General features: G+C 37.9%; 1 protein-coding gene across 1 annotated transcript in view; it reads left to right on the top strand.

The window, feature by feature from the left end:
* The window catches only part of MAN1A2 (mannosidase alpha class 1A member 2), a 124,170-nt gene that overhangs the window by 12,823 nt on the left and 88,379 nt on the right, over window positions 1-22,968 (top strand). Inside the window, exons 2-3 of the mRNA XM_045861689.1 lie at window positions 10,822-11,077; window positions 19,965-20,061. Of these exons, the coding sequence (XP_045717645.1) occupies window positions 10,822-11,077; window positions 19,965-20,061 (353 nt within the window). The remainder of the gene's footprint in view (window positions 1-10,821; window positions 11,078-19,964; window positions 20,062-22,968) is intronic.

Here is a 22,968-nt window from a genome sequence, read left to right as displayed (position 1 = left end):
AGCATAATTTTTTTGAGGCTCATATGTACATTATTCTTTTTTATGACTGAGTAATTTTGTTTGTACATATACAATTTGTTCATGCTTTCATCTGGTGGTGGTCATTTGGGTTGTTCCCATTTTTTGGCTATTATTAATAGGGTAGCTTGAGCATGTATGTGAATGTATTTGTTTGAATACCTGTTATCAGTTCTCTTAGATTGCTGAATCATTTTACATTTTTTATCAGCAGTGTCTAAAGGTTCCACTTTCTCTACATCCTTGTCAACAGCTTAAAAAAATTATATCCATTCTAGTGTATGTGAAGTGTAGTATCTTACGATTTTGATTTGCATTTCCCTAATGACTAATGATGTTGAAAATCTTTTCATGTGCTTATTGGCTATTTGTGTATCTGTTTTGGATAAATGGCCATCCAAGTTCTTTGTCCAATTTTGAAATTGAGTGGTTGTATTTCTGTTGTTGAGTTGTAGGAGTTCTTTATATCTTCTGAATACTAGACCCTTATCAGGTACATGGTTTGCAAATATTTTCTTCTTTCCTGTAGGTTATCTTTCACTTTTATGATAATGTCCTTTGATACAATTTTTTTTTAAATTTTGATGAAGCCCAATTTATTTTCTTTTGTTGCTTATGCTTTTGATATCATATTTAAGAATTCATTGCCAAACCAAGGTCATGAAGATTTACTCTTGTTTTTTTAAAGACTTCTATGATTTTAACTTTATATTTATGTTGTAGAGTCATTTTGAGTTTTTGTGTAGGAGAAAGGAGTCTAACTCCATTATTCTGTGTGTGGCTCTCTGGCTGTCCCAGTACCATTTGTTAAGGAGACTTACGTTTTCCCCATTGAATAATACTGACATCTTTGTTGAAAATTTATTGACTGTCCTTGTATGAGTTTATTTCTGGATTCTTAGTTCTGTTTCATTCATTTATATATGTTTATCTTTATGTCAGTACACATTGTTTTGATTACTATAGCTTTGTAGCAAGTGTAGAAATTGGGAAATGTGAGAGCTCCAGCATTGTTCTTTTAAGGTACTGTTTGGACTATTTGAAGCCACTTACTATTTCCTAGGAATTTAAGGATCAGCTTTTCAATTTCTGCAAAAACAGCTGTTTGAGTTTTGATAGGGATTGCATTGAGCCTGTAAATTTCTTTGGGTAGTATTGTCATCTTAACAATAAGAAATCTTACAATCCATAACCACATTATCTTTCCATTATTTAAGCCTTCTGTAATTCATTTCAGCAATGTTTATAGTTTCGAGTGTATAGTGTTTCATCTCCTTGGTTAAAGTTATCCTAGGAATTGTTCCTTAATTTTCTTTCTTTCTTTTTTTTTACTTACCATTTTTCATTTACAGAAACACATGTGATTTTTGCATGTTGATCTTGTGACCTCAACTTAACTGAATTCATTTATTAGTTCTAGTAGTCATTTTTGTGGATTATTTGGGATTTTGTGTATATTTAGGATGATGTCACCTGTAAATAGAGATATTTCCACTTTTCTCGTTTCAATTTGGATGCCTTTTATTTTCTTTTCATGCCCAATTGCACTGGCTAGAATTCAACAGTGCAATGTTGAATAGCAGTGCTAAAAGTGGCATCTTTGCCTTATTCTTTTTTTTTTAATACCCACCTGAGGATATGTGTACTGATTTTAGAGAGATGAGGGGGAAAGAGAGACAGACAGGCAGACAGACAGACACCAATGTGTGAGAGAGACACTGACTGGTTGCCTTCTGAATGTGCTCTGACTAGGGATCGAATCTGTAATCTAAGTATGTGCCCTGACTGGAAATTGAACCCGCACCCTTTGGTGTACAGGATGATGCTCCAACCAACTGAACTACCTACCCATCCACGGCTGCCTTATTCTTGACCTTAGGGGGGAAACTTTCAGTCTCTTACCTTTGAGTATGATATTAGCTCTGGGTTTTTCAAAAACGCTCTTTATCATATTGAGGAAATTCCCTTTCTATTTATAGTTTGCTAAATATGTTTATCATGAAAGTGTTGGATTTTGTCAAATGCTTTTTTCTGCATTGGGTGAAATTTATATATTTTATTTCCTTTGTTCTTTTAATGTGGTGTGCTATATTGATTGGTTTTCTTATGCTGGACCACCTTGTGTATGGTGTATAATCATTTTAATAGTGCTATTGGAATCAGTTTGCTAGTATTTTTGAGGATTTTTGCAGCTATATTTGTAAAGGATATTAATCTGTAGTTTTATTTTCTTGTAATGTTTTAGTCTGACTTTGATATGAGGGCAATACTGGCTCCTTAGAATGAGTTAAGAAGTGTTACCTCCTCTTCTGTACTTTGGAAGCATTTGAGTAGGATTGGTGTTAATCCTTTAAATGTGGTAGAATTTACCTGGGAAACCATCAGGTCCTGGGCTTTTCTTTGTTGGGAGGCTCTTGATTCCTTATTCAGGTTCCTTACCTGTTATAGGTCTTTTCAGATTTCTATTTCTTCTTGATTCAGTTTTCATAGTTTGTTTCTAGGAATGTGTTGAATTTATCTAGGTTATCTAATGTGTTGTTGTACAGTTATTCACAGTATACTATTCGCTTTTAATCTTTTTTTATTTCTGTAATGTCATTGGTACTGTCCTCATTCTTATTTCTGTTATTTGCATCACCTCTGTTTTGTTTTTCATCATTTATCTAAAGGTTTGTCAAATTTGTTGCTTTTTTTCAAAGATCAAATTTTTGGTTTGGTTGATTTTTCTCTATTGTTTTCTGTTTTCAATTTTGTTTATCTTTAGTCTAATCTACCACTAGCTTTGGGATTTTTTTCTTTTTCTAGTTCCTTAAGTTTTAAAGTTACATTAATTTGAGATCTTTTTAAAATGTAGGCAATTGCTGCTATGAATTTCCCTCTGAGCCCTGCTTTTGTTGCATCCCATAACTTTTGATATATTGTATTTTTGTTCTTAGTGGTCTTGTATTTTCTAATTTGCTATATGATTTTTTAAAAATATGTTTTGTGGATTATGCTATTACAGTTGTCCCAATTTTTCCCCCTCCACCCGGTACCTCATATTCCCTCTGGCAATCCCCCTACTTAGTTGATGTCCATGATTCTTACATATATCATGCATATAAGTTCTTTGGCTACTCCATTTTCTATACTCTTCCTATCTTCCCCCCGTCTATTCGGTACCTACCAATTTGTACTTCTTAACCCCCTGCACCTTTTCCCCCATTCTCCCCCTTCTCCCACCCAACTGATAACCTTCCAAATGATCTCCATATCTATGATTCTGTTTCTGTTGTGTTTGTTTGCTTAGTTTGTTTTTTTGGAATCAATTGTTGATAGTTGTGAATTTATTGCCATTTTAATGTTCATAGTTTTGATCTTCTTCTTTTTCTTAAATAAGTCCCTTTAACATTTCATATAATAATGGCTTGGTGATGGTGAATTCCTTTAGCTTTACTTTGTATGGGAAGCACTTTATCTGCCCTTCAATTCTAAATGATAACTTGGCTGGGTAAAGTAATCTTAAATTATAAGTCCTTGCTTTTCATTACTTTGAATATTTCTTGCCAGTCCCTTCTTGCCCTAAGGTTTATTTTCAGGAATCAGCTGATAGTTTCAGGAACTCCTTTGTAGGCAACTAACGATCTGTTTTTTTCTTGCTACTTTTAAGATTCTCTTTATCTTTAACCTTTGGCAATTTAATTATTATGTGTCTTGGTGTGGTTCTCTGAGTCCCATCTTGTTTGAGACTCTTGCACCTCCTGAACTTGTATGTCTTCCTTCACCAAATTAGGAAGGTTTTCTTTCATTATTTTTTCAAATAAGTTTTCAATTTCTTGCTCTTCCTCTTCCCCTTGTGGCACCCCTATGATTCAAATGTTGGTATGTTTGAAGTTGTTTCAGAGGTTTCTTCACCTATTCTTGTTTTTTTTGGATTCTTTTTTCTTCTTGCTGTTCCGAATGAATGCTTTTTTCTTCCTTATGTTCCAAATCATTGATTTGATTCTCAGCTTCCTTCACTCCACTTTGTTTCTCTGTAAATTTTTCTTTATCTCACTTAGTGTAGTCTGTTGCCTGGTTCTTCTTTTATGCTGCTGAAGTGCCCAATGAGTTCCTTGAACATCCTAATAACCAGTGTTTTGAACTGTGCATCTAATAGGTTACTTGTCTCCATTTGGTTTAGTTCTTTTTACGGAGTTTTGTTCTGTTCTTTAATTTGGTCCATATTTCTTTGTCTCCTCATTTTGGCAGCCTCCCTGTGTTTGTTTCTGTGTATTAGGTAGAGCTGCTTTGCCTCCCTGTCTTAGTAGCATGGCCTGTTGTAGAAAAGTGCACCCGTAAGTTGGATGGGGCAGAGCCTTAGGTAATCACCAGGGTTGGGCAACTCATGTGAACAAGGGCAATGGAGGAGTCTTTGATGTGGTGTCATTGCTCTGTGGCTTTGTGTGGGGGAGGACTCAGAAAGGGGACAGTGCTGCTGCCTGGCCTCTGAAGTTTTGTGTTAGAGGAAGCTGTTTCCCAGCACTTACCCTGATGCCAGCCACTTCATTTTCTCCCTGTATGCCATTGGTGCCCTTCCAGCTGCTGCCCTGGTGCTGGAGCTCAGATAGAGTGAGTCTGTGTAAGTTCTAAGTCCATTGCAGGCCCTTTAAGTGGAGACACGTGAGAACCCCGCAGTTTCTTCTGCTGACTCAGCCTCCACTGGGTTTTAACCACTGGGTTAGAAGTTGTGGGGATTTATCTTCTTGGCAGTGCAACTCTGGGCTGGGTGGTCTGATGTGGAGCTGGGATCCCTTGCTCTACAGGTATCCCTTGCTCCAGAGGTGTCCCTCCTCATTTTTATCTACGACACATGGGTTTGGGACCACCTGTTCTGAGTCTCTATGTCTCTGCCCTTCCCACCTTTCTGGTTGAACATGACTTCTTCAATTCCTTGGTTGTCAGACCTCATATAGCTCGTTTTTCTGACAATTCTGGGTGATAGTTGTTTTATAATTTAGTTGTAACTTTTGTTATGGTTGTGTGAGGAGGTGATCTGTATTTACTTACACCTCCATCTTGACCAGAAGTACACCATGTGATTTCTTTTTTGACCTCTTGGTGCTTAAATGAATGTGTTGTTTAATACACACATATTTTTGAATTTTTATTTTTCTTTTGTTATTTTTAAAATTTTATTTATTATTTTTAGAGAGAGGGTGAGGGAGGGAGAAAGAGAGGGAGAAAAACACCAGTGTGAGAGAGAAACATCGATTGGTTGCCTCCTGTACACACCCATATTGGCAATCTGCATCTGAGGCAAGGGCCTTGACCTAGAATCTAAACAGTGACCTGTGGCTTTGTAGAATGATGCCCTACCAGCTTAGCCATGCTGGTTAGGACTCAGTTATTGATTTTTATCTTTATTTCATTGTGGTCAGTGAAGGTATTTTGTATGACTGATATTTTTACATTTATTAAGGATTATTTTGTGACCTAACATGCTTTCTATTTTAGAGAATGTTCCATGTGTGCTTGAGAAGAATGTGGGTTCTGTTATTGGGTAGAATGTTCTGTATGTTTGTTAGGTTTAGTGGGTTTATACTGTTGTTCATATCTTCTCTTTCCATACTGGTCCTTTGTTTAGAGAGTCTAGCCATTATTGAAGGTGGGGTATAGAAGTTTGCAACTACCATTGTGAAATTGTGTTTTGTCTTTCAGTCCTCTCAATGCTTGCTCATATATTTTGTGTTTTTTTTGTTTGATGTATATATATTTATAATTGTTATTTCTTTTTGATAAATTGACTTTTCTAACTATTTTAGAACTATATTATCAAGATCTCATCCTTCTGCTTTCTAGTCTCCTCTTAGTACTCCCTGTTGGTTGAACCTAATAGGAAACCAACTGACAAAAAAGACATGGAGGTAATTTGGAGAGTCTGAGCCCCAACACCGTGAAGTAGAGTATCTAAGAGTGGATTTGGAGTTGAGAATTTTGGTTTACTCACTGGTGCTGTATGGCTTTCTTGTTTTTAGTGTATGGGCTTTAATTAGGTCTAGATGAGCAGTGAGTGGGGCAGTCTCTGAGGGCCCTCTTAGTTGGAGTTGAATAGCTAACAGCTCACCTCAGGCAAAATGCCTGTCTGTTGGGATGGGCCTTTTCTCTGGAGAGCCTGTAAGTTGTAGGTGATGGCTTTGACCTGGGTAGATGATCAGGAGGATTTCTTCCCAGGAGGGACTGAGACAGACCCTCTCAGCAGTTCTCAGCTTAGGCATGCGAATAGCCTTACAGGAAAGCTGTCTGGATAGGTTAGTGCTTTGGGAGGTCCCAGGTCTCTTTCTAGATTTCTGAAAGTACCTTCTTTATGAATGAGTAATAGTAAATAGTAATTATGGGCTGGTTGACTGCCTTCCTATATTCCATCTTGTTCTCATTTATGCCATAGTCAGAATAACTTGGAGTTTTAAGCATGTAGGTGAGACTCTTATTTTTCAGTAGTGTTAGTGGGTCAGAATTTTTCATTCTACATTAGCTGAACTGCCTTAGCAAGAATTGAGAGGGAGTGAGTCAAGGCAAGAGCTTAGGTCATAGTCCTAGAATATCTCCTCCATCTGCCCTAAAAAGACTTAGAGAGGAATCTTGGATACAAGTGTTAGAAACCAACTATAATGCATGTAAAATAGGTATTTTTTGGAAGGATATTGGTTGGCTGTCAAAATTAATATTTGGTCTGTGGAACTAGGTTTAGAGGACAGGCATTTAAGGAAGACAGGTATGCAGAACCATACCGAGGGTCAAGAAGTAGTTAAAGCATCATTGCCAGTACTACTGGTCAGTAAGAGCTGGATATCATTATGCTACCTCTCAACAGTGGGTTTCCCTGCTTTTTCAGTGATTTCTGAAATTGAATTTTTGTTTCTTTATGTCACTTACTCCAGATCTGCAGTTTCAGGCAGAGCATCTGATCACCTAAATGTAGGTCATCGGGCCTTGCCTTGCTGTTTTACAGTAGAAAGATAAAGTACCTAGAACCATTTGGCTTCTATAGAAAGAGGAGGGAGTCTGCTACCAATATGCTGGCGAATTTCTGAATTTAGATGGAGGATTACATATTAACATCTTAAGAAATATAAACTGAAAAGGACCCTAAGTTTTAGTATAGTGACTTATATTATAGTTAGGAATAAAGTCCTTACTTGTGCTGTGCTACTTAGAAATGTAGGTATAAGCCCTGGCTGGCGTAGCTCAGTGGATTGAGTGGGGTCTGTGAACCAAAGTGTCGCGGGTTCGATTCCCAGTCAGGGTACATGCCTGGGTTGCAGGCCATGACCCCCAGCAACCGCACATTGATGTTTCTCTCTTTCTCTCTATCTCCCTCCCTTCCCTCTCTAAAAATAAATAAATAAAATCTTTAAAAAAAAAGAAATGTAGATATAAACAGTCTTCCTGGACTCTACCATTCTAGAACTTTCTGTGCAGTGGTTTAAAATGGGCCAGTACTGTTCTCCCAGGAGAGAGGTCTTGGAAACATGGGAGCATTTTTTGTTTGTTACAGTGAAGAAAAGAGTGACACTATTGGCATTTAGTAGATGAGGGCCAGGAATGCTAACCAGTCCACCACAGCGCCCTGGTGTCCTGCACAACAGAGAATTGAATTGTCTTGCCTAACATGCCCAGAGTATATCTGAGAAACACTAGGTTATAAGGATCATTTAAATGAAGGGCCAGAAATTATTACTGGCCTCCATCTTTCACTGTCTGCACTGTATAGCTCGAGCATTATTTCTCACTTTCTTGTTTTGCTTCTGGTCCCTTTTCTTATTTCAAGAGACTTAGTTCCTTTTCAAGCCTTCTGCTCCAATTTAAAATGTGTCTCCAGGACCATTTATAAAAATTAGCTTGAAATGGATCTTGCTTGAGCTGCCATAACAAAACACCATAGACTGATGGCCTAAATCTCACAGTTTTAGAGGCTGAAAAGTCCAAGATCAAGGTCTAGCAGGGTCAGCTTTTGGTGAAGGCTCTCTTCCTGGCTTGTCCTGGCTTGCAGGTAGCTGCCTTCTTGCTGTGTCCTTACATGGCCATTCATTTGTGCTTGGGGCCGGTCAGGAGGAGAGGGTAGGGTGGGGTGGGGTGGGGTGAGGGGAGAGTTATATAAAAAGAAAGATATATTTGTTTCTCTTTGTCTTCTTTTCTTTATAATAGTTTTGCTTTTATTTATTTATTTTTTTATTCCTCACTTGAGGGCATGCTTTTTGATTTTAGAGAGAGGGGAAGGGAAGGAGAGAGAGGGGGAGAGAAACAATGATAGGCTGGCTCTTGCACATGCTGGGACTGGGACTGAACCCACAACCCAGGCACATGTCCCGATTGGGAATTGAGTCTGCCACCTTTTGGTTTACGGGTGGTTACTCCAACCAACTGAGCCCCACTGGCAGGGCTCTCTTGTCTTCTTATAAAACCACTAATTCCATCATGAGTGCCTCACCCTTATGTCCTGATTTAACACTAACTAGTTTCCAAAAGCCTCATCTTCAGATACTATCATGTTTGGGGTTAAAGTTTCAACATATGAATTTTTGGGGACACAAATATTCAGCATCAGGGATAGTGTCTTAGGGAGAAACCAAATAAACCTAGGCAGCCACAGAAACAAATTACCAGTGTTAGAAATTTGGGTCCCGAGTACTTAGTAACCTGGTAAAGGCTGACCATATGTATTTTGTTGTAACAGTTGAGAAAATACAGTTAGATGATGTTGAATAGGAAGAGTATATAGAATAAGAACAGGAGTGAGGATGGAATACAATGTATTTGAGGTGCACTGATGATAGAGCCAATGATCAGCAACTTGTAAAGGCAGGCCTGAGGAAGAGGGACTTGCAAAGGAAGGATAAACTCAGGTATCAGTTTTTAACTGTGGTGCGTGTAAGACTGGTGAGAGGTTGAGGAAAGTGGAAACAGCAGGTGTAGTACTCAAGGGAGGAAGGGAGCACCACTGAAGTAGAGGTGGAGGCAGTTTTTAAGGAAGTTTTTAGCTATTTATGTATTTTTTAATAAGTGGATGAGGCTTTGTGTTTGTAGGTGAAGAGTAGAGTAAAGATCTACTAGACAAGGAGAGAGCGAAGAGAAAGGGAAAATACTCGTATCTTTGCCTGAATATTTGCAAAACAAGATTTCAGTGTAATTTTTTGTATACATATGTAATCGAGGATTGTGTTTGTCCTTTACGATGTTCCCAAACATTTAAATACACTAATTGGAGAAGGAAATCTATCCCTTGGTTAATATATTTCTGGCAAATCAACCCTCAGATACTAATGAGAGCCCTAGGGAAAGAGAACATCTAAGATGGAGTGTGGCTCACTTACAATTAGGTTATTTACCAGCTATAAAAATCACAAAATACCAGTGGCTTACTCAATGTAGAAGTTCATTTCTGATCACATGAATTCCGTGGGAGCAGTTTCAATAAGGTAGGCTGAGAAATAGACTTTTTATTTAGCAGGATCATGTGCTTATCTAAAAATTGAGGGCTCTGGGACTAAGAGGGAGAAAAGATGTTGAGAGATAGGTGTTAGTATTTATACAGTAAAAGTCAAATTCTTAAATAACATTTATCCCTTATGTGAAAGACATAGTGTTTAAGAAGTCAAAATGCCTGTGTTTGTAACTAGGTTCTCTACTTACTAGCTCTATGACCCTAAACAAATTACTTAGTTTTTCTCTTTGTGCCTTGCTGTTTCATAATAAGGTGAGAACAGTGTTTAATAGAGGGTACTTCATTAATGGTGTGAGAATTTAATAAGATAATCTATGTAATTCACTAAGCCAGTGCTTAGATGTAATACATCTAAGCCACAACAGTGATTATTTTTGTTGTTATTTGTCTAAGTTTTTCAGGAACCAAGGGGTTTGCAAGGTGACTGTGGTGACGGTTGAGTTAGATGTTTAGAGTAGCTATCATTGTTGGCTGGTTTGGAAAGTAGTACGCACAATTCCTGCATTCAGTCACGTAGATTGGGTGGAGGCTGAGAGAAGACTGAGCTGTTACAGAATAGGTCTGAGTAGAAAACCCAGTGTCCACACTAAGGTAGTGGTTTCCAAACGTTTGTGTTCACCAAAATCATCAGGGGAGCTCCTAACAATGTAGATTCATGGGTGTCACACAGACCTGCTGAATTGGAATGTGTGTTTGTAACAAGGGCTCATGAGAATTTTAAGTAGTCATACCCGCATCACTCAGGAATGATTGCGCTATAAGCTCTATGTATGGTATTTCCAAAATGCAAAAGTTTTGGAAGAGCATGATGTACTATTACAATAATGCAAAATTTCCCATCCTTTTATTTTTCCGCTTATCTCTTTCCTTGACACTATATTTTTGTTTATCTTGATACTTAATTCTTAATTCTATTTTTGATTTTCTCTCTCCCACCTAGTTTTTCACTGGTATGTCTTCCTTCCTTTCTTTCTTCCTCCTCCCCTGCCTCCTTTTTTTTTCCTTTTTGTTTTTAATGTGTCTACTGATAAGTTACAGATTGCTGTTTTCTCTGTTCTCATTGGCTCTGAAATTGTAACTTACTTTCTAGGTTCCCTCTTCTTCCATTATGTAACATGTTAGTGTGTTAGCTCCTGTCATATGGGGCTCATACCAAGTTGTATTTATCCTCTTCTTCAGGCAGGTGGGCTTGAGCCTCTCACAGGTCATTCCTACCTTTTAACGCAGGAGCAGGAAACAGCTACCAGAGTTTGGTGGAGGAAACTTTAAGTTTTACGTTTAAAGCTTGAAGTTCTTAAGGGTCATTCAAACCAGTCTTTTTTTCTCTCTTTTTCTTACAGGGAAGAAGAGGAACATTTGAGAAACAAAATTCGAGCTGATCACGAGAAGGCCTTGGAAGAAGCAAAAGAAAAATTAAAAAAGTCGAGAGAGGAAATCCAAGCAGAAATTCAGACAGAGAAAAATAAGGTAGTCCAAGAAATGAAGACAAAAGAGAAAAAGCCACTGCCACCAGTCCCTATACCAAACCTTTTAGGAATAAGTGGTGGAGACCCCGAAGATAATGACATAAAAAAGAAAAGGGAAAAAATTAAAGAGGTAATAATAAGCTGATATTTAAGATACAGAGTGGTTGTGGATATATATTTGATTGGAGAGACAGACACACTGTTTATGTTGTCATACTTTGGCCTTGTTTGTTTTGGGGTCATAGTTGTAGTTCAGTTTCTAAGTTGGCAGTAAGGGCTAGAACTCTCTTTCTTAATATTGGTTATAATTATTGAACACTTAAAATTTTGACACAATGTTTGGATGGTTACATCACTCACCCATTTGTGTTCAGAGATCTTTTGATATTCAGCATTTTATAAATAATGTAGAATAGATTTATAAATAATTTATCACTGAACAAGAAATTTCTTAAGTGTTAAGAAGTTATAAGGGACTCTGTTAAATGCTCTGTATATCTCCTTAGAAACATGCTTCTGAAGAGTTAGCAGTAAATCTTCCATCTTTTAAGGAACATGTCATGAAACCCCATAACTTCACAGCAGATTAAGAATACATATTTTTTCCAAAGAATCTCAGTGGATTGAAGAATGAGGAGGGATTGATCTGAGAGTTTTTTGTATTTGTTTAGTCACAGAAGTCTTTCAATTTGTTACTTTAGGAATGACTTGGAGATACAGAGACTACTGGGGTGAGGGGGGGGATGGGAATCTAGTGACTATTTCAGGTGAACTTTGTTAATTAGAACCTCAGCTAATTCCAGGTGGAGTTTGCAGTTGTACTACCTCTGTAGAAGAAGATTCTGTCTGGGTGTAATAGCATCAATAATATTTCAAAGGCATTGTTTGTCATAAGATAATAAACTTAGTTCAAACAGTCAAATATTTATATGGACATGTTCTAGTGATGAATATGAAAGATTTAGTAGGTAGTTTAAGCTTGGCCTTATGAATTATTATAAGACCCTGGCCTTGATGGAATCAAAATAGCAGTGTGCTCTGACTTTACCTCACTCCTGGCATCTTGTTTTATGTACAGACTGCTTAAGGCACTTTCTTTGGATACCATTGGAGAGACATTGATTGGTTTGTTTTTTTTTTCCAGATGCCTGACCTGCTTTTTTTTTTAGATGTCATTAGAATTTATTGAAGTACTTTCTCATGTACACAATAATTTAGGTAGATAACTGTGTGCTTAGGGAACCCTGAGACCACCCAAAGGTCATTGAGACCACTCAATGATTTACAAGAAGTAGTCACAGGAAGGACTCAGTAAAGCTGTTGTATTCGTGGTTTCAGTTTATTACAGCAAAATTAAAATTAGTAATAGAAAAGGCGCATAGGAGAGAGTCCAGGAGAGACCTGGTGCAGGCCTCTCGTTGTCCTCTCCCAGCGGAGTGACATGGACAGTGCTTGGTTCTCCCAGCAGTGGTGTGTGGCAGTGCGCATGAAGTGTTGCCTACCAGGGAAGTTCCCCTGAGTCTTGGTGTCCGGGGTTTTTACTGGAGGCTCTTTATGTATGCTTGGCTGAACTTAGTTCTTCAACTCCTCCAGAGTCAGGCTGATATCATGTGGCCAAAGGCCCCTACAGTAAATCACATTGTTATCATAAACTGACACAGCCCAAGGCTTCAGGTAGACAAAGATACTCATAACATGCAGGATAATAAAGGGTTTGAGGTTATTTTCCAGGAGCCCAGTGTGGGCCAAACCTTCCTTTGGGATCTGCAGGGTTTGGACAACCTAGATCTGCTGAATCAATCCTTTAGAGCATGCCATATTATCCAGTTTTCTTATAAATCAGCATAAAACATAATGACCTCTTTGTAGGTTCCTGTTAAACCTTATGGTACTGACTTAGGAAGCAGAGAGAGTTGAAACCTAAGCTTGCAGGGGAATGAGCTAACTAGAGGAAAGGTGATGTGAACTGCAGAATACCTGAAAGTGTCAAGAATTAGACACCATTTACTTAAGGTTGTATTAAGAAAATAGAGCTGGAAAAGGATTATTTGAAAGTTTTAAAAGGAGCTCTTAACCCCTAGATCCCTAATTCTATACCCTGTGCATCCCAGCCACTACCCTCCCTTTCCAAACAGAAGACAAAAGTTAACCTTTTGGAAGGATAAATTAGAGAATATCTGGATTTTGGGAATACCAGGTGTGGCTGAGTGAAAGCACAGAGATCATTCTAAAAAATAAAGAAAGTGGTGGGGGTGCAGGGATTAGGTAAAAAAATGCATTCTGAATATTGAGATTACTTTCTCCTGCCCACTTCTCAGAAATCTGGAAGCCAGGTTTATATTCAGCACAGTGGAGAATGGAGGACTTCTTTCTGGGGAGACTGGTCCAAGAGAAAAGTCCTACACTGTTCCTCAAGCACCCATGGGTTTCACCTGATCTCTCTAAGATGAGGCTCAGTCAGCTGCAATAGTTGGCTCATTCACTGACAGCCTTTGTCTTATAAGTGCCTCACTGCTACGTGGAGAGCAAACCAAAGGCCACCAGACATTTAAGGAAAGTTTCTCACATGACAGATCAAAACAGATGGAACAAATAAATTCAGAGGATACAGAAATAATAAAGGGAGCAGAAAAAATATATTAAATAGGTAACATCATTGGAGTGACAAAAAATGAATTCATGAAATGAGAATAGTAAGTTATAAAAAGGAACATTTATAAAGTAACAGAGCTTTTGGAAATTAAAAATATTATAGAATTAAAAATTTCAAAAGAAGAGTTTGAAGATAAAATTGAGCAAATCTCTCAGGACAAAAAATGGAGAAAATTAAAAAAATTATAAGATCAATCTAGAACATCTGACAAGTTATTAGATAGATACGGTTAGAAGAGAGCAGGGATAATGGAGGGTAAGAAGTCAAAGAGACAACTCAAGAAAATTAGCAAGTCTAAAGCAAGTGAGTTGCTGGATTGAAAGGACCTGTCAGGCATCCATCACAAGGAGCAAAGAAGAAAAAAAAAACAAACAACGGACTCTTGAAATGTTAGAAAAGTAGCATAAAAAAGATCCTAAAAGTTTACAAGGGAAAGAAAAAGGTTCCACTCAAAAGATTGGATTGTACATAATGGTTCATCAGATTCCTCAACAATAATATTGGAAACTAGAAAGAATTATGTCTAATCAAATTATGAATCAGATCTGACAGTAAAGATATTTTTAGGCATTTTCTCAGATTGCTACTGTAAAATATGCTTCAGCACAAAAATAGGAAGAGAAGGGATTTTGGAAACAGGGTACCTGTCACTATAGAGAATAAAGAAGGGCATTCCTAGGATTGCGACTGAGGGAATCAGCAGTTGATGGCTGTGCTTCGTGTGGCGAGAACAGCACTCCAGAGTAGAGTAGGATAGAGAGCTTCAGGAAGGGTATATTACAGAATAAAATAGAACTGACAGTTTGTCTGATTTGGAAGTAAATTCATAACTGTTATGTTACAAACTAAGGAAACAAACAAAAAATCCCACTAAACCCTCAGACCAGCAGTTAATAGCTGGGAAAACAAAGGTTGAACGAAGTAATGTAATTATTATAAGAAAACATGTTAACTACATTGGGAGTATGTGGGCCAGGGAAATACATATATGTGGGGAAGTATATGTAGAGGTGAGTGGATAGAGGCATTAGAGAGCTCAGTTATCTTAACTATAGGAGAACATAGTAAATATCTAAAGCTTAAAAACAAGAAATAGCATTATTACCTATATTTAGAAATATAGTGGTAAATAGGGAAAAATAGGTGAAAGTTTAAGTAATTGTCTCAGAAGAGTAGAAATTATGAGTGGGGAAGATATGATAGGTTATTAGATTTTTTAAAAAATTTAACTTTAAAAAATTTAACTAAAAAATTAGATTTTTTAAAAAATTCAATATATTGAAACAATATATATACAACAAAATGTACCTGTTTTAAGAGTACTGCTTGATGGGCTTTGGCATCTGTGTAACAGCAATTATAGTCAAGCTATGACTATGTCCCTAATGTCAAAATGGTTTTCTTGTGCCCCCTCTCTGGTCAGTCCCCCTGGTTCCTTGGTCCCAGGCAACCACACATCTGCTTTTGATCATTATAGATTAGATTTGTCTTTCCTAGAGTTTCAGTCAAATGGAATAGAGTAATAAAGCATGTGACATTTTGTTGCTAGGCTTTTGCTCAGCATAATGTTTTTGAGATTTATCTGTGTAGATGCACATAAACTTAACTTTTTTCTTAGTAGTAGTCTATTTTGTGGCTATACCATGATTTGGTCTATTCATTCGCCTGTTGAACATTTGCTGTACATTTGTCCCAGTTTTTGGCTGTTAGGAACAAAGTTGTTATGAACATTTGTGTTCAAGTCTTTGGGCACATGTTTTAGTTTTAGTTTTGACATTTTACTCTGTGGTCTCTTGTGAGTCAGTTTTTTTAATTGTGAGAAGTAAAGGTCTTGCTTTATTTTTTTTACATAGGGCTTTCTAGTTGTTCATTTGTTGAAAGGACTGTCTCTTCCTGATTGAATTATCTTGGTAGTTTTGTACAGAATCAGTTGACAAAATCAGCAGGTATTGAGTCTCTTTCTGGACTCACATTTATTCTGTTAATCTCCATGATTATCCTTAATGCCAGTATGACACTGTGTTGATGACTTTAACTTACAGTAAGTTTTTAAATTAGGTAAGTCCTCCAGTTTTGTTCTTTGTATAAATTGTTTTGGCTCTTCTGGGTCCTCTGCCTTTCTAGAATTAACTTTTCTACGAAAATAAATGGTTGCTGGGTTTTGACTGAGATTTTACTGAATCTGTAGATGAATTTGGAAAAATTATCTTAACAGTAGTCTTCCATTCCATGAGCATGTTACGTCTTCCTGCTTTTTTAGGTTTTCTTTAATTTCTTTCAGTGGTGTTTGTAGTTCCCAGTATATAGTTCTTACACATATTCTATTACATTTTTCCCAAGTGTGTCATCCATCTTGATGCTATTATAAATGAATTGTTTTAAAATTTTCATTTCTGTTGTTTATTACCAGATACGGAAATATATTTGATTTTAGTCTGTTAAATTTGTATCCTGTTATTTTACTGAAGTCACTTATTATGTAGTTGTAGTGACTTTTTTTAGATTGCTTAGAATTTTTCTTGTACAGAATTATGCCCTCTGTGACTAGAAATTTTTACCTTTTTCCTTTTTGATTTTTATGTCTTTAATTCTTTTTCTTCTCTTATTGTACTCTCTAGGAGTTCTAGTACACTGTTGAAAAAAAGTGATGAGAATGGACATACTTAAATTTTTTTCAATTGTAGGGGTTCAGCATTTACTCTTATACCATTAAATGTGTAGTTAGAAGTAGGTTTTTGGAGAGATTCTATTCACTGACAGTTTTTATCATGAGTGCGTGTTAAGTTTTTGTCAGATGCTTTGTTTACATCTATAAAGATTATTGGATGATGTTTTTTCTTTTATTCTGTTAACATGATGAATTATATTGATTGGTTTTTTGAATGTTATGTTAGTTTTAAATTCCTGGGTTAAACTGCATTTGGTCATTGTGTCCTTTTTATATATTGCTAATTTTTGTTCAGCAGTCTTGCATTTGTGTTTTTATTGGTTTTTAGTTACCTTGTTATATATTTGCCTGGTTTTGGTATCTGGGTAAGCCTGGCTGCAAAAAAAAACAAATTGGAAAGTGTTTCAATGTGTACTGTTAAATGAATAGATTTTTGCTACATTACAGTCTACTATTAAATAATTCAACTGATATATAATTAAATACTTTGCTTATATATAATTGTGTTACTTAGACTCCTTGGGTTATAAGAAACTCAATACAAACTGATTGATATAAAAGTATATATTAGCATAATGGCTCTGAGGGCTTCAAGCTTGGCTGAATCCGAGTCTATAGATGGTATTGTCAGTAATATGTATCTGTCTCCCTTTCTTTTGTTAGTTAGTTTCTTCAAATTGGGAGAGATTTAGCCCCCATCAACTCCAAGATTATATATTACTTAGACCTTGAGGTTGCAAACTGAGAGAGTCCTTCTGTCTACTACTGTCTATACTGACATGTGTGTGTAAAAGGACTTGATTGTCCCTATGTGAATCACATGTACACAGTCACTTTGTCCAGGTCAGGGGTTGGCAAACTACAACCTGTGTGCCAAATTCTGACTTGTAAAAAAAATTATTACTTTTTTTAATACTCACTTGAGGACCTGTTTATTGACTTTTTGAAGAGAGAGGAAGAATGGGGGAGGGTAACGAGGGGGGAAGAGAGAAAGAAAAGAAAGGAAGGAAAAGGGAAAGGAAATGGAAAAGGAAGGAAAAGGGAAAGGAAATGGATAAGGAAGGAAAAGGAAAGAAAGAAAAAAACAAACATCAATGTGAGAGAAACATTGATTAGTTAACTCCCTTATGTGTCCTGACTGGGGATCAAACCTACAACTTTTTGGTGTACAGGATGACACTCCAACCAAGTACACCATCTGGCAAGGGCTCTGCCTTTATTTTTTAAAAATAAAGTTTAATTGGGACTTCCAGCCAAGATGGAGGTATAGGTAGACACACTGTGCCTCCTCGCACAACCAAGATAGGGACATCAACAATTTAGAAACAGAATAACAACCAGAACTGACAAAATTGAACTGTATGGAAGTCGGACAACCAAGAAGTTAAGATAGACACGTTCATCCAGAATGGTAGGAGGGGCAGAGTTGGGCAGCCAGATGGAGGGGGTCCTAGAACAAAGAGCATGAGGACCAGCATAGGTCAACCTGGGCGCGCAAGCGGCAGACCCAGTGAGGCAGCAATTGTGAAGCAAGGCACTGCATGCAATGCGGCTGGCTGACCAGGTGGTCCCAGGGTCCCAGCGCCGGGAAATAGAGACTCAGGGCACTGATGGAAAACACCTGTGTGGGTTGAGGCGCAGGGAGAGACTCCCAGCCCCACAGGAGAGGTCGTTGGAAAGACCCATGGGGTGTACAAGCCCACCCACATGGGAATTAGCACCAGAAAGGCCCAGTTTGCTTGGGGGAAGTGGTGGAAGGGACTGAAGTCTGATGGAGAGCGGAGCAGGTGTCATTGTTCTTCTCGGACCCCACCCCCACATACAGTGTCACAACCCAGCAACTGGGTTGCCCTGCCCTGATGAACACCTAAGGCTCCGTCCCTCATATGTATCAGGCATGACAAGACAAAAAAAAAAAACAAAACCGATGTCTCAAACAGAAGAACAAATGAAAGCCCCAGAACCAATACTTTTAAGTGACCGAGAGATAGCCAACCTATTAGGTGCACAGTTCAAAACACAGGTGATCAGGATGCTCACAGAATTGGTTGATTTTGGTGGCAAATTAGATGAAAAAATGAAGGCTACAATAAGTGAAATGAAGAAAAACACACAGGGAACCAATAATGATGGAAAGAAAGCTGGGTCTCACATCAATGGAGTGTACCAGAAGGAAGAAAACAACATACAGTCAGAAAAGAATGAAAAAATAAGAATTCAGAAAAATGAGGAGAGGCCTAGGAACCTCCAGGACATCTTTAAACGATCCAACATCCGAATTATAGAGGTACCATAAGGAGAAGAGAAAGAGCAACAAGTGGAAAACTTATTTGAACAAATAATAAAGGAGAACTTCCCCAATCTGGCAAAGGAAATAGACTTCCAGGAAGTCCAGGAAGCTCAGAGAGTCCCAAAGAAGTTGGACCCAGGAGGAACACACCAAGGCACATCATAATTACATTGGCCGAGGTAAAAATGAAGGAGAGAATCCTAGAAGCAGCAAGAGATAAGGAGACAGTAACCTACAAAGGAGATCCCATCAGACTGTCAGCTGATTTCTCTAAAGAAATCTTACAGGCAAGAAGGGGCTGGAAAGAAGTATTCCAAGTCATGAAAGGCAAGGACCTATATCCCAGATTGCTCTATCCAGCAAAGCTTTCATTTAGAATGGAAGGGCAGATCAAGTGCTTCCCAGATAAGGTCAAGTTAAAGGAGTTCATCATCACCAAGCCCTTATTTTATGAAATGTTAAAGGGACTTATCTAAGAAAGAAGATAAGAAAAAGAAGACAAAAAACATGTATAGTAAAATGACAGCAAACTCACAGTTATTAACAACCACACCTAAAACAAAACCAAAACCAAAATAAGCAAACAACTAGAACAGGAACAGAACCAGAGAAATGGAGATCACATGGAGGGTTAGCAACAGGGGAGTAGGAGGAGGAGAGAGGGGGAAAAGGTACAGAGAGTAAATAGCATAGATGGTAGGTAGAAAACAGGGGAAGGGTAAGAATAGTATGGGAAATGTAGAAGCTAAAGAACTTATGACACATGGACATGAACTAAAGGGGGGGAATGTGGGTGGGAGAGGGTGTGCAGGGTAGAGGGGAATGAAGGGGGGTAATGGGACAACTGTAATAGCATAATCAATAAAATATATATTTAAAGAAGTTTAATTGGAACAGGCATGCCCACTTGCTTATGTATTGCCTAGGGCTGCTTTTGTGCTACAGTAGCAGAATTAAGTAGTTGGTATAGAAGCTGTATCGACTGCAAAGCCTAAATAGTTAAAGAAGGAGTTTTCTGATCTTTGGTCTGAGGTTAAGAGGTTCTCTAACCAGGTTGTGTTGTTTGGTTGTGCAGTCAGGACGTCTTGATTGACAGTTCAGTCATAATCACAGTGGGGAAATGGGAACAGTTACCCAAAAGATTGGCAGTTCCTAAAAGAAAAGCATGCCAAACAGACACCTTCCTTCTTAATAGAAAGAACTTATCTATTACATTCAATTTGTGTCAACCCTGAGAATAAACATTGTATGTGTTTCATACTGGTACAGATGTTAATAGTATAACATATTAATGTGGGAGATATAGGAGACTGTGAGGATTTGGTAATACAATCTCTAAATTACACGAGATACAGATAACAGTGTGAATAATGTAACTGTTTGGATTATAATTTCTCTTTTCTCAGATGATGAAACATGCCTGGGATAATTATAGAATATATGGATGGGGGCATAATGAACTCAGACCTATTGCAAAGAAAGGCCACTCCACTAATATATTTGGTAAGTTTACTTTTTCTAATTCTGTTTCCATTTTCTATATCCATTTTAAAAACATGATCTAATTTTTAAATACTTTGTAAAACCTGAGTATGTCTATGGAATGGAATTATTATTTGAAGCAACATGTATTTTTTTCTCAAAGTTCAGTCAGGATTGGTTATGGTTGCTTTGGAATACACAGATAGGTGGTAGATTTTCAGTTTGCATACAGATATTTTTGGTCCTTTATCTGAGTGTTTTGAACCTTTTTCTGCATTTTTAAAAAATCCTTGCCCAAGGATGTGTTTATTGATGTTAGAGAGAGAGGAAGGGAGAGACAGACAGACAGACTGGCGGACATAGACATCAGTTGGTTGCCTCCCACAACACACTCCACCTGGAGATCAAACCTGCAACTTAGGTATGCTCTTGGATGGGGAATCAACCCCACAGCCTTTTGGTGTATGATGCTCCAACAAACTGAGCCACCTGGCCAGGGCTGCATTTTTTTTTAATACTGAGAAATTAGTTACCTATTTGTAAATCTTTTTCTTCAACACAGTACTAGTTCTAATACTCACATATTATAGAGCTCTGGAGGGAAGGAAAGGAAATTTCAGTTGTGCTGTGCATGTGCATAACTTGGAGATACTGCAGGTTTGGCTGCAGACCGACCATCACAATAAGGTGAATCCTGCAATAAGGATGCAATAAGGCAAGACACATGAACTTTTTGGTTTCCCAGTGCACATAAGGGTCAAGTATACACTATACTGTAGTCTTTTAAGTGTGTAATAGTATGTCTGAAAAACGATATAATACCTTAATTAAAAGATGCTTTATTGCTAAAATTACTAATCATCATCCAAGCCTTCAGCGAGCCCTAATCATTTTTCTGGTGGAGGGTCTGGCCTCCATGTTGATGGCTGCAGGCTGATCAGGGTGAGGTTTGCTGAAGGCTGGAGTGCCTATGGCAGTTTCTTAAAATGAGACAGCAGTGAAGTTTGCTTCATCAGTTGATCAGTGATTTTTCTGTAGAATGCAATGCTGTTTGATAGAATTTACCCACAGGGCAATTTCTTTCAGAATTAGGGTTGGTCCTTCAAACCCTGCTGCTGCTTTCTTAGCTTAAGTTTATGTAATATTCTGAATCCATTGTTGTCATTTCAGTAGTCTTCACAGCATATTCATCAGGAATAGATTCCATCTCAGGAAACCACTTTCTTTGCTCTTTTAGAAAGAAGCAACTCCTTACCTATTTAAGTTCTATCATGAGATTGCAGCCATTCAGTCACATCTTCAGGCTCTACCTCCACCTCTGGTTCTCTTGCCACTTCCAACACACCTGTAGTTATTTCCTCCACTGAAATCCTGAACACCTTAAAGCTGCCTGTGAGGGTTGGAGTCAACTTCTTCTAAACTCCTGTTAATGTTGATATTTTGACCACTTCCTATAAATCATGAATGTTCTTAAAGGCATCTAGAATGGTGAATCCTTTTCATAAGTTTTCAGTTTACTTTGTCCAGATCCATCAGAGGAATCATTATCTATGGCAGCTATAGCTTTATGAAGTGTATTTCTTAAATAAGAATTGGAAGTCTAAATTACTCCTACAGGTTTGATGTTGTGTTAGCAGGCATGAAAACAACATTAATCTCATAGTACGTTTCCATTAAAGCTCCTGGGTGACCAGGTGCATATTCAACAAGCAATATTTTGAAAGGAATCTTTTTACTTGAGCAGTAGGTCTCAAATATTAAAATATTCAGTAAACCATGCTGGCAGCAGATGTGCTGTCATCAAGCTTTGTTTTTCCACTTACAGGGTGCAGGCAGAGGAGAGTTAGGATAATTCTTAAGGGCCCTGGGATTTTCAGAATGAGAAGTGAGCATAGGCTTCAACTTAAGGTCACCAGCTATGTTAGCCCCTTATAAGAGAGTCAGCCTGTCCTTTGAAGCTTTGAAGTCAGGGCTGACTTCTGCTCTCCAGCTGTGAAAGTCCTAGATGGCATTTTCCAATATAAGGCTCTTTTGTATACATAGAAAATCTGTGGTTTAGTGTAGCCACCTTTATGAATTATCTTAGCTAGATCTTCTGGAGGATAACTTGCTGCAGCCTCTTCATCAGCTGTTGCTGTGTCACCTGGCATTTTTATTTTATGGATATGGTTTCTCTCCTTGAACCTCATGAACCAACCTTGGTTAGCTTCAAACTTTTCTTCTTTAACTTCCTCTCCCCTCAGTCTTCACAGAATTGGAGAGAGTTAGGGTTTTGTTGAGGATTAGTCTTTGGCTGAAGGGGATGTTGTGGTTGGTTTGGTTTTCTGTCTAGGCCACTAAAGCTTTCTCCATATCACCAGTAAGGCTGTTTCACTTTCTTACCATTCACGTGTTCACTGGAGTAGCACTTTGAATTTCTTTCAGGAACTCTTCCTTTGCATTCACATCTATCTTGGCTAACTGGTGCAGAAGACCTCGGTTTTGGCCTACATTGGCTTTTGACATGCCTTCCTCACCAAGCTTTATCATTTTTAGCTTTTGATTTAGAGTGAGACATGTGATTTGTCACTTGAATAGTTAGAGGCTGTTACAGGGTTACTAATTAGCCTCATTTTAATTTGTTGCATCTCAGGGGATAGGGAGGCCTCAGGAGAGGGGAACAACTGGTTGATCGAACAGTCAAAATATATATAATATAATTTTTTTCATTCTATGTGAGCACCCCCCTCAAATTACATAGTAACATCTGAGATCACTGATCACAGATCACTGTCACAATAATGAAAAAGTTTAAAATATTGTGAGAATTACCAGAATGTGACACAGAGACATGAAGTGAGCGAGTGCTGTTGGAAAAATTGGCGCTGAGACTTGCTTGAAGTAAGGTGGCCACAAGCCTTCCACTTGAGAAGAGCACAGTATCAGTGA

The sequence above is a fragment of the Phyllostomus hastatus genome, unplaced genomic scaffold (assembly GCF_019186645.2).
Source record: "Phyllostomus hastatus isolate PE091 unplaced genomic scaffold, TTU_PhHast_1.1 phas_scaffold_216, whole genome shotgun sequence".
Classification (NCBI taxonomy): domain Eukaryota; kingdom Metazoa; phylum Chordata; class Mammalia; order Chiroptera; family Phyllostomidae; genus Phyllostomus; species Phyllostomus hastatus.
Note: the sequence above shows the minus strand (reverse complement) of the source record. Positions and strands in the feature narration are given on the sequence as shown.